Genomic DNA, 12163 nt, shown 5'->3' with positions numbered 1-12163 from the left:
CTGGCCGCGTGTGTCCCTGGCACCACAGCCGGGCCCCTGCCGGCCCTGCGTGAGGAGTTCTCTCATGGGAAACCACTCACACCAAAGCACGACTGTCCTCCTGGCCCATCAAGTGACACCAAGAGGCCAGAGTGACGCTCGCTCCTCTGGCTGAAGGTGGACTGACATCCTAGCGGGCCGTCCTACCACGGCCTTTACAATGAAAGGAAAACGGTCAATACTGAAAACGTGACCCCATCCCCAGGGGCCCGAGTGCGGGAGGGCCCAGAAGCAGGAACCCTACCTGGTTCACTTTCAGCAAAGCCCCTCTCCTGGGCAAGATGGAGGAGTTCCGGGAGTCGATGACCATGGCGTGCTGCAAGAAACCCGCCCGGTGTTCTCAGTTCAAAAGGGCTATAAAGCCACGGCTCTTATGAAGCTCCAGCTGTGTGCTAGGCCTTGTGCTGAGCACGGCACAACCCTGACATCACTCATCTCTATGAAGACCCGTGAGGAAGGTGGGACCGTCACCCCGTGTTGTACAGGAGGGACCTGAGAGAGCGAAACAATCAATTCTCGCTCCTGGGGCAGGAGACGACCCGCCCGGGGTCCGTTCTCTTAAGGAGCTCACCACCCTGACCGAGGTCCGCTCAGCAGCTCTCAGCTGGAACCCAGCGGCTCTTCCGCACCCCGCTCCCCGTTACACCAATGCTATCTCAAACATGACAACGGGAGCCCATGAATCCAGTGACAGGGCGCACCATCTTTCCACCCAACCTGGGACACCTGTCAACCGCCCCATGTTGGCGAAGGCTACTTCCCAAGGTGCAACGCGGCTACAGCAGCGTGTGCAAACCGTCTCGCACAGAGAAGCCCTTACCGAGAGAGAGGACTTCAGGGAGTGGCCGCTCTCCTGTCGGACGGCGAAAGACGCGGTCCTGGCGAGGCAGCCCAGCTCGCGCCACACGCCCTCCCACTTGACGGTGTGGCTGGTCTTCCAGATGGGGAACTGCAAGCACACGGGCGGTCACCTTCCACTGGACGGCGGACGGGCCAGGCCGCAGAACGAGGCCTCCTTAGGTTACTAATTAAACACGTAAGATCCCGGGGAATCGGGGAAACAGGCCTTTGCTCCCACGCGGGTGCAGAGAGGGAATGCCGGGAGCGCCACTCACACTGTACTCGGCTGACAAGCCTCTGTCGGTCTCCCGCAGGGAGCTCCACGGGAACTGCCCCGTCACTTTATACAAGTTCACGGAGAAGCTAGGAGACAACGGGACGGAGCTTAGCCACGGACACAGTGACTACAGCCCACACACATTGAAAGCCACAGACTCAGAAACACACTCCGGGCGCAGCGCTGTGGCTCCGCAGGAGGGGCGCTCACTCTGCACGCTCTCCCCGCAGCCAGCCAGCTCCTGAACTTTAACCCTTAACCAGGCCACCGCACCAGGGCCTGCTGGGATCCTACTTTCTCTCGAAGTGTCCGGGCTGCGGCCTGAAGAAGGACAGGCCGTAGGAAGTCTCTTTTGTGCCGTAGGAGAACTGGAAGGTCACCTTCTCTGCCCGGCCCAGCAGATTGGGGAGCTTGAGGCCAAGTACCTGGGAGGGAAAGAAAGGCCATGGGTTACAATGAAGGAATCACTTCTTAAGAAAGGCCCGGCTAGCTGAGGGGCCCTCCCACACGGGACAGAAACTCGGACTGCAGATCTGGAGCCGCGCAGCCATCATCTGTGGTGGCTTTTGCCTGTAACCCTGTCCTTGCCCAGGGCCCAGGGCCACTACACCTGCTAACTGAACTGTGAGGCCCGGGGAAACCAACGCTGGGGTCTGGAGAGCAGGGGAATTTGAACAAGAAACTGAATATGAACGTTCCCCAATCATTCGTAGTTCACCACTGATGTCAATATTGCCTCAACCATCTGAAACATTATGATCAATCAGGGAGACGAAGGAGAAAGCACGGGTCACCCCACAAATGAAGATCAAGGTGAAGGGTGTGGAAACGACCCCCGGGTTCAGAACAGGCACATTCAGCAGCGCGGACGGAAGGAAGGAGGGAAGCCCTCGTACCATGCTGCCCTCGTTGTTCCCGACCATGGTGTTGTAGCTGCCCGTCAGCCGCCTCAGCTCGGTCACTTCAAAGGTCACGTCCAAGCCGTTGGGAAGTGCGTCGTCACCTGGGAGAGTAAAAAGCACTCAGCACTGAGACTGCAGACATGGCTTCACTCCGGGTCCCCTGCCCAGCAGCACCTGCGGCGTCTGTTCCGCAGCCTCCCCTGGGAAGCGCACCCTCTGCTGTGGGGCTCAGGGCGCCGCGCAGACCAGCACACCACCGCCAGGACGCCTGCGCCCACCACCACCGGCGGCGGCGGGAGATCTCGGGAAGCAGGTGTGGCTGCACCGCCGGAACCACGGCAGCACCTTGGTGAGCACGTTATCTGCCTCTGTTCTCACATCAGGAAGGGCCTGAAGAGATTTGGGGCCTCAATCAACTGACATTAAAACGTGGACTCCGTGTGCCAAGAGGGACTGTAGTAACCCAGGAAGAGCAGCATGAGCCGCACACAGATGCACAGGTGGGGTTGGGGCCTTCCTCAAGTGGGGGCGGGGCCTGGGGTGATAAGTGTCTGAATTCAGTGCAGCCGCCTCATCACCCACCAAGGGCCCTGGGTGCAAGGGACCAGGCCACGCTCTGCGGGGCCGTGGCCTCTCATGGGAAGGAAGGGGCTGGCCCTGACCCTGGGTGGACAGGAGGGTACCTGCAGCTGTCCCTCCCCGACGCCCACCCACTGGCTCCCACCGGCTCCCACTCTGAGTCCGTCCTCAGGGTGGAGGTCGGAGCCATTTATTTTTCTTTAATGAGTAGATTTTATTGTTTAAAGTGGTTTTAGGTTCACTGAAAAATTGAATACCAAGTGCAGTTTGCATACACCCCCTCCCTGCCTCTTCACACCATTATTAACACCCTGCACTAGTGAGGTACCTTATTACAGCTGAGCCGGCAGTGGGGCACTGCTGTGAGCTAAAGTGCCGTTTCATTAGGGCTCACGCTCGCTGCTCTCGGTTCTCGGCAGCACCCACCATTGCAGAATCATCCGGAATGACTCCTGTTTCAGTTCCCAGGGAGTTCCGGTGTGCGGCCAGGGTGGCTGCGGCGCAGGTGGGCCAGCTGACCACGCACACATCACACTGACAGCAGGCGGAGGGGGGGTGGCGGTGCTAACGCTAAACGCCGCCCGGAGCAGGACACCGGCGTGGTGGCCGGGGCCACCTCCGTCACTCACGTGTTGACCTGGGCGCATTACTGAACCTCTCCTTTTTCTAAAAGAGTAACAGTGGCACTTGCCCAGCTGTGAGGATTCACTGGATCGAAAGGCCTGCACAGAGCTGGGCACGGGCATGACTGTCACTCTGAGGGTGCAGGCAGCCGGCCTCGCCCGCATTTCTCTCCTCTTGTCCAGCCAGTGGTCTCCATCCTCACGGCATCACAGCCGCCCGGGGCTCATTATGCCGGTTGCTGGCTGCACCCTAAGTTCCTACTTCGATCGAATGTGCGTTTCGCCACGCCCCCGGGAGAGCAGCACTGCTGGCCGGACCACACCTTGAGAGCCACTGTCCCAGCGTAAGTGGAGCCTCAACTCCTACTGCACACGTGGCCACTCAGACTTCACTGCCAGCCCCCGGCAGCCCCCCTGCACCAGGTGTGGCCACGTGAGTGAGTCCTGCCGGGGGATGAGAGGGGAGCGCTACGCACAACACAGGGCAGGTGCCTAAGGGAGGGTGCCCTTTCACCCCTGCCCGCCTTCCCGCTGGAATGAGATGTGAACTCCGGAATGCTGCTCAGCATCACAGCGACCGGGGCACACAACCCGGGCCACACAAACAGCTTCTGTGATCTTGGGGATGATGAGGTGACAGGACACCCGGGAAAACCCACCAGCCCCAGGGGACCTCAAGGAGCAGAGCTGTGACACCAGCCCCAGACGCCTGCCATAGCCAACAGGCAGTGAGCAAAACCTGAGGCTGAGCTCTGACCATAGTGCCTCCTCTTCCTCAAGCACATTTCCGTGGAGTCTGCAGGAGCCCATCGGACAGCTGCGGGCCGGGCTCCCTCCTCTGGACCCTCCTCACGCCCTGGTGCCGTCCCGGCCGGGCTCCCTCCTCTGGACCCTCCTCACGCCCTGGTGCCGTCCCGGGCCGGGCTCCCTCCTCTGGGACCCTCCTCACACCCTGGTGCCGTGCAGGGCGGGCTCCCTCCTCTGGACCCTCCTCAGGCCCTGGTGCTGTGCAGGGCGGGCTCCCTCCACGGGGACCCTCCTCAGGCCCTGGTGCCGTCTAGGCCGGGCTCCCTCCTCTGGGACCCTACGCAGGCCCTGGTGCCGTGCAGGCTCAGAGGACATCTTCACAGCCCGCCCGCCCTGAGCCTGACACTCAGTGGTGACTCCTGAGGCTGCCAGCTGCCCAGCCCGGTGCTGGATAAGCCCTGTGATCCTGGAGGACGGGTGGGAGGGGCCGCCACCCACAGCACGTACCTTGACACGTATCGATCAAGACGTCCACTTGTCTGAATATTCCCAGGCGGAGCAGTTTCTCACGGGCTTCGTGAGACTTGCGCATCACCTACAAGGGAAACAAAGATGCATTTCTCTGAGGTACCGGCATGGACGGCAGCCCCGTGTCCAGGCTGGGGGTTACCATGTGAGGCTTGCTGGCCACTGAGAAGACAGCGCCCCTGTGACAGACATAAAAGAAGGGATGGAACACGAAGGGGCAACAAGAAGTCCTTTTCAGAGAGCAGAAAGCAGAGCACGTAATAACCCCTTTTGTGGAAACAAACGCCCGGGTTAAAAGGCCACAGCGCTGCAGGTTCTCCTGGCAGAAGCGCCTCGGCATGAGTCACTGCCTGGAGAAGGGACCCTCCGTGTGCGCACGCGCTCTCTATCCTGCTCTGCTCTTCCTCCTCTTCAGCCAAGAGCATCCTCTCTGGGGCAGGAGCCCTCCTGGGGAGGGCGGGGAGCTAAGCTGAAGGCCGGGAAGGGACGAGGAGCAGTGGGAAGGACCCTGTGGACAGCAGTGTGGTTTCGTCCTGCAGAAAAGGGGTTACTTGAGGCTGTCAGCAGGAGCTGGCCGTGCGGGTGAACACAGAGGGAGAAGAAAGTGGACACAGAGGGAGGAGGAGGGACCCCACCGCAGGCCGGCAGCTGTGACGGTGGCTGGCAGAGCCGGTCCCTGTGTCAGAGGGAGGACAGACCCACATTTCGCAGGCAGGAGCCGAGGAGGGCCACTGACTGGATGGAGCAGCTGAGCGGAGAGGGGAGGCTACGAAAACGGCCAGCTCTGGGCTCTGGCTTCTTGGGGACATTAGAGAAGTCAGGGGGGAGGGGCAGGGCTGGTGGGAAGAGGCCAGGAGTCCAGTGTTCAGCCACTAGAGTTGGCGAATTCTGTGGCAACTCCGTGAGGAAATGCTGGTGGGCAGTTGCCCGTTCAGGGCTAACGCTCAGTAAGGAAAATGGCTAGAAATGAGGTTGGGGAGCCCTGAGGCTGTGGATGAGATCCCCAGGAGGGTGACAGCACCCGGAGACTGACCCTCGTGGGAAAACAACCCTTGAGGGTGGTCACAGGGAACAAAGCTGCCACCGGCCTGAAATGAATGACGAGGTGGGAAGCAGCCAGGAGAGCATGGATTCATGGAAACCGAGAGGAAGGAAATGTTGAGAAAGGATATAAACACATTCCAAAGACAACAAAGCAAGCAAAACATATGCGAGGTGACAGTCATCATTTTCAACATGCAAGCAGCTTATTAACACAGGCCCACAGTCCAATGGAAAACAAAGACGCCAACAGGTAATTCACAAGGGAGAAATGTGAATGGCCAACAGGCATGGAAATGTGCTTAATCTCATTCATAATTAAAAAGTGCAAATTGAAACAACGAGATGCTATTTCTCTCCTTACAGGTTGGCACAAATTCTTAAAGTGCGAGGATGCCCAGTGCTGCAAAACAGGCCCTCAAACACCGCTGGGAGGTGCGGACCGCACTGCTCTTTGCGGGGCGAGACGGCACATGTTAAAGCTGGAGCACACAGCCTTGGACCAGAGAACCACTTGCAGGCAAGCGTCCTGCAGATACGCCATCAAGTACACACAGATGCTGGCTGCAGCCTTGCTCGCCTGAGACCCTCTGTCTGATGCTCATCCACAGGAAACGTCACAATAACTGATGAGGTACCGGGCAGCTGGTTCGTGCTGATGTGAAAAGATGCCCATGGTAATTGATAATGCCAAGCGTGAAAGGGGCAGGAGAAACGTGGAGCTTGGGGCTGCTGTGCACAGGCTCGGCGTGTTCTGCCCGGCAGGCGCCATTCCTGAAGGACGCACCAAGCCCTCCGCCTGGCTTTCTCTGAAGGCCGGGCGGGCCTCGGCAAGGCAGTGAGGGAACAGCCCACACTCATTTCAATGCCCTCTACACCATTAGATTGTTTTATACTGTTCTTTGAATTATACTTATATATTACTTTAATCTTTTTTTAAAAAATACTAATTTTTAAAAGTGGGAATGGCCAAACACTGCTGCAGGTCAAGTAGAACGGGGGCTGAAAGCAGCCACGGGCCCTGCCACGAGGAAGCTGGGTGACCCCGCCCGGCACATAAACATGGTTCCGAGGTCAGAAGGACAGAAGAGACCCCAGGGGACAGAGTAGATGATGCAACCCAGGGAGACTGCGGGAAAGGGAGCAAGGGCCAAGGGGACCGCAGGGAGGGTAACCCCGAGGGCCCCCACAGGAGAGTGGGGGGCGCTAAGCGGGGTGCGGCGAGGCAGCAGCACTGGCACCGCAGCCCCTTCCAGTGCTGGGACCTGTGAGAACACAGGGTGGGCGCCTGGGGAGAGACAGACACCCTGCTCAGGGACAAGGGGGAATGCGAACGTGTCAGTTTGAGGGAGGCGCCGGGGAAGTGAGGGGGTTCAGCCTGGGGCGCCCATGCTCGCTTCAGGGCCAGAGGCTGGGGCGGGGCACGCAGCGGTGTGAGGCCACAGGGAGCCTGGGGTCTTCAGAAGGGAATGGAAGATGCAAGCAGAGAGAATACTTGCCTCAATGAGGTTTTTTGCCTTGAACACGTCTCCGATTTCATACATGATGATGTCATCCTTAGTCCTCCCGAGCCCGTCGAAGTGAACGTGCTGCACCACCACCTGCGTGACGAGAGGACAGACTGCTGAGCGGGACACGGCGTGCAGATGTTTAACTTGTTCAAGAACAAGGAGTTATTTTAAACATAGGATATAGCAGTGAGCAAAACATCAATTCCTGCCCCAGTGGAGCTTATATTTTAGGGGAGAAAAAGGCAATGTGTATAGTATAGTAGATGGTGCTAAGTAACAGAAAGGTAATAGGATATACTGGGGAAATTTATAACTTATAGGTGATTGGAATACCGCACAGAGAAGATCTTAATTTAAGAATTAATGAAAATGTGCTTTCATTTCTTCAGCTGCATTTAATTTCAAAAGCAACAGAGTTCAGGAAAAGTTGCATTCAAGAACCAAGGTCTTTTTTTCTGGGAGCAGGGAATAGAGTATAAACTGAAGCAGAATTTGAGTTAGTCTTTGAAACAATTTTTTTTAATGACATAAATACAAAAATAAAAGTTCGTTTAAACCTTCCACATAAATGATCAAGGAAGAGCCATTTTTCTAAACCAGAAGCTATTTCTCTAAGTCACCGGTCTCTCTAAGACGCAGTCGGCTGCAAACTCTTCTTCGATGGAGTCACGGAGACAGGCCCGTCCTTTCCCTTCACCGGAGGCTGACAGAGTGACTGTTCCTCCCAGCATCACATCAAGCCCTCGAACAGATACTCACATCTTTGTTTTCAAGAACTTCCTGTTTAGCTTCAGGTTCAACTTCAACAAATTCAGCTTCTTCTCCTAAACCTCCAAAATCAGGCCCACTGGCTGGAAGGGGCTCCAAGCTCTGAAAGGGAGGAAGGAACCACAGAGAAATGAACTTGTAACTTTTAAACAACCAAAATCTCAGTTTTGTCTTTAGGTGATACTCCAGAGAACGCAGAACTGTGGAGCCCGCCGGTCAGTGGAGGCTGGAGCAGGGTGGGGGCCCAGGGCATAAGCTGCTGCTGCTATAAAGTCCCATCTTGGTCTCGGGAGCCTCAGTGTCCAGCGTATTATCAATAAATAAAGCAAATGTGAATTTTCAATTAACCGAAAGGGTCAGGCGTGAACCAATGACTGGGGCATGAACCGAGGATTACGGCTACATTAGTTCTGCACATCTGAGGCCCTTTGGGAGACAAAAATGATTTCAAAATAAGATGCCACAAAGACATATATCAGGGAAAAGAAAAAAATTTGCTTTCCGGTTGTTAGAGAAATCATCCTAATTTTTTAAATCAAAATTGGCTATTCTATGACAACTAATTACACTGACAACCCAAATTACTAAAGCATATTTTTCTGGACCTGGTAGATCTGTTTGGGTTCAGCAGGTCTCCCTCGCACACTGAAAAGACTGCGCATGCTCATACAATGGACCAGAGTGATCACCTTCTTCAGCAGGAACTGACATTATCCTGAAGGCATCAAAGCGCCCTCTGAATCAGGACTCCAGGCTGTGCTGGTTCCCCTCCAGGAGACATAATAACAGTGTGCATAACAGCATACATGTTACACAGTGTAAGCCTGCTTAACCACCGGGATTCCCAGACACTCCCGGAATGGGTTCAGCAGGTCTAGCGTGGCGCCAGGTGACTGTACAATCAGGCAGGTTTGGGGAAAACCATGCTAACCGGTTATCTGGCTGCTTCCCGACTCCACTAATTCTCTACAAATAAGCACATGTCACAGGCCTGACACCTGCAGCGAGCAGCGCCGTGCGGGCCCTGGGCCGCCTTTTCCCGGGACACCCCAGCCTCTCGTCAGTGCGTCCTCTGTCACGTCACTGGTTCTCTGGGAAGGTGATGGCCTGACATAGCAAGTCCTCTGTCCCATCCCAGCCCAAGCCTGTACGGTCCTCAAACGTGCCTACAGGGTAGAACCCAGCCAGATCCCTTCGCAGGGCACACTCCACCGTAAGGCCCAGTCTGCGCCCTGACCCTCACACTCATGTTCCTGCACACCTTGCTCTCTCTGCCACAAGTGCCCCCCTAAGTAGCTTAAAAGCCACTTCAATGGCATCTCCTCTGTGAGCCGCCCCTGGCTTCCTCAGGTAGAACCAGTGCTCCCTTCACAGGGACACTCGATAGCAGAACTTTATGACCTTCGCAAGGATGCCCTCTTTTTCTTATTTTTTTTAAAATATATTTTATTGATTTTTTTACAGAGAGGAAGGGAGAGGGATAGAGAGCCAGAAACATCGATGAGAGAGAAACAGCGATCAGCTGCCTCCTGCACACCTCCCACTGGGATGTGCTCGCAACCAAGGTACATGCCCTTGACCAGAATCGAATCTGGGACCCTTCAGTCCGTAGGCCGACGTTCTATCCACTGAGCCAAACCGGTTAGGGCTCTTTTTCTTATTTTTATCTGCCTGGTCCATCGGAAGAACTCAAGTGTTTGTGAAGTGGGAGAGTGAATGACTTCTTTTCTCTTGTTCATTTAACAAACATTTACTGAGTGCCGACTGTATGCTGAGCACCGGGCCAACAGCAGGGAATGCCGCAGTGAGCCACACACCAGGTCCCTGCCTGGTAGTGCGGGACGTGGAACACTACGTAGGGAAAGGGGAAGAGGATGCTAGCAAAGAATATGTCACTTATTTCCTATCACTATCCTCTCACTTTTGTTGTGTAACATTTTTAAAACAGAATCATAACTGTATTTCTCAAGTATATTAATAAACTAGTAACTTTTTCCTGTGCTGCTCCATGTTATCTTTCAGTTTACACAGTGCAGATCATGTATGCAGAGTGAACACTGTGGTTATGAATATGCGCACAACTCAGCCTACTTAATCTGACGGCCAAGCAAAATATGCTCTTTCCAGGCACAATGTTTATATTCCATTATGTCTTTAAAAATCCTACTATGTTTCCTGAAATCTCAAAGCATGAAACGAGCTTCACTAAAGGCCGGCCAGACCCGTTTGTATTCTTTAATCTGAAACGCAGGCTTTCAGAGATGATGTCTTCATGATTTTAGTTACGTCAAAGATTGGTGTCCTAAATTAACTCTTACCGAGAAATTTACTCATCCACCAAATATTAAGAACCTACTAAAGTAAAAAAAAAAAAAAAGAACCTACTATGTGGCGAGCACTTATGAGATCCTCACCCTCAGAACTTCTATTCCAGTGTCTGAAAGAGTCGGCATGGTGCCAGGTATCTGGTGAAATGGGTTAAAATAAATGTCTGGATCTAGCTTCTAATCGTTAAGCAGATCAGCCTGCCAGCCAGTCAAATTTTATTGTGCCAGACACTGCAATGCTAACTGAAGGGATCGGGCATAAAATGTTTCATGAGTTATGAAAAACATCTTTAAAGTGAGATAGACTGGAATCAAATGGAAAATACTTTTAAAATGCCCAGCTGGTGTGGCTCAGTGGTTGAGCATCGGCCTATGAACCAGGAGGTCACAGTTCCATTCCCTATCAGGGCACATGCCCGAATTGTGGGCTCGATCCCCAGTAGGGGGCATGCAGGAGGCAGCTGATCAGTGATTCTCCCTCATCATTGATGTTTCTGTCTCTCTCCCTTTCCCATCCTCTCTCTGAGATCAATAAAAACATATAAAACATTTTAAAATAAGATATTAATGAAAAATAGTGTTTCACATAACCTTTGTTTCACACATGCTTGAGGATACTACACAGAAAACATAGTTTTCCTACTGTGAGTCTTGACCAACAAGTTCATATAACACTGGCTAGTGAAACAGAAAGGCCAAATTAAACTTAGACTTTTTTTTTAATCAATACATTAATCAAAGAAGCAGAAATTCTAACACCAAAAGAGCTCAATAAAGTACCCCTAGCACCTACAACAGCACCAGGCACATAGCAGCCCACTGGCCAATTTCACTTGAATGAATGAATGAATGCTTACTTTTAAGATGCTACAAGGCCGTGGTCGGCAAACTGTGGCTCGAGAGCCACATGCGGCTCTTTGACCCCTTGAGTGTGGCTCTTCCTAATCCTTAGGAGTACCCTAATTAAGTTAATAACAGTGTACCTACCTATATAGTTTAAGTTTAAAAAATTTGGCTCTCAAAAGAAATTTCAATCGTTGTACTGTTGATATTTGGCTCTGTTGACTAATGAGTTTGCAGACCACTGCCAAGGGATGCAAGCCATGTAAGATGCAGTTCCTACTGCAACATCTGGAACCTTACACTCCAAAAGGATAAAACAAAAAAAACGCAAACACAGCTAAACTGGGCACCGAGGGGAAAGGTCAAGGAAGTGAGCAGCCATCCAGGTGCGGGAGCTACGGAGAAGGTCTATGTAGGAAGTGACCACAACTGAGTTCCCAAAGACAGGAACGCCTGACAGCTGGTGACGGCTGCGCGGTGGGCGATGGAGGAGGACGCTGAGTGCAATGGTGTCCTAGGGAGTGAGTCGGAAGAGCAGTGTTTCTTTCACTTGAACGAAAGGTCTGTGGAGTCCTAGTCCGGAGGCCAGGACCCCTGCGCTCCCTTCTTTTGGGGAAGACAACGGGGAAGCTGAGAACTTCTGAGCTGTCAGTGAAGCCACCCCCGTTGTCGTAGGAAAGTTGCATGAAGGGCTGGGACTCAGAGACCTGCGTTTTGGGACGTCCCGAGGCGCTAACGGTGTGACCTTGGACAAAACTTGTATTCCCGGCCCTCGGTTAAAGGGTCAAGGGCAGCAGCTTGGCAAACGGTCCGTTCGCCCGAGCAAGAACTTAACATGCACGTGCCGCTGATTCTCGCCACAGCCCGGGAACGTGCACCATTGCTGCCTCCTCTTTATAAGGCGGGGCTGGCGCACTGAGAGGTAAAAAGGGGGGCTTCCGGCGGGGTCTGGGCCGGGGAAAGAGGACTCCGGGTGCTCCCGGAGGCTACAGATCGGGAGGCCGGAGGAGACGCTGGCAGCGGCCGACGGTAGAGAAGCCGTGGAGAGAAGAGCGTATCGCTCGGCTCCGGGACGGCGCGGGAACCCGCCTGCTCCTTCCGGCCCCGCGGCCCCGCTCAGTGACCTTGGGCAAGTCTC

General features: G+C 54.1%; 1 protein-coding gene across 1 annotated transcript in view; it reads right to left on the bottom strand.

Annotated features, from left to right (window-relative positions):
* Positions 1–10308, bottom strand: part of SAMM50 (SAMM50 sorting and assembly machinery component) — a 19790-nt gene extending 9482 nt beyond the window's left edge. The window contains exons 1-9 of the mRNA XM_014535131.1: positions 10270–10308; positions 7847–8026; positions 7076–7177; positions 4515–4602; positions 2053–2159; positions 1451–1581; positions 1155–1242; positions 860–988; positions 284–355 (exon numbers count right to left, since the gene is read on the bottom strand). Of these exons, the coding sequence (XP_014390617.1) occupies positions 284–355; positions 860–988; positions 1155–1242; positions 1451–1581; positions 2053–2159; positions 4515–4602; positions 7076–7177; positions 7847–8026; positions 10270–10308 (936 nt within the window). The remainder of the gene's footprint in view (positions 1–283; positions 356–859; positions 989–1154; positions 1243–1450; positions 1582–2052; positions 2160–4514; positions 4603–7075; positions 7178–7846; positions 8027–10269) is intronic.
* Positions 10309–12163: the final 1855 nt, after the last annotated feature.

This window comes from Myotis brandtii, unplaced genomic scaffold, assembly GCF_000412655.1.
Source record: "Myotis brandtii unplaced genomic scaffold, ASM41265v1 scaffold138, whole genome shotgun sequence".
Lineage (NCBI taxonomy): Eukaryota > Metazoa > Chordata > Mammalia > Chiroptera > Vespertilionidae > Myotis > Myotis brandtii.
This window is presented reverse-complemented; position numbering and strand designations above follow the sequence as displayed.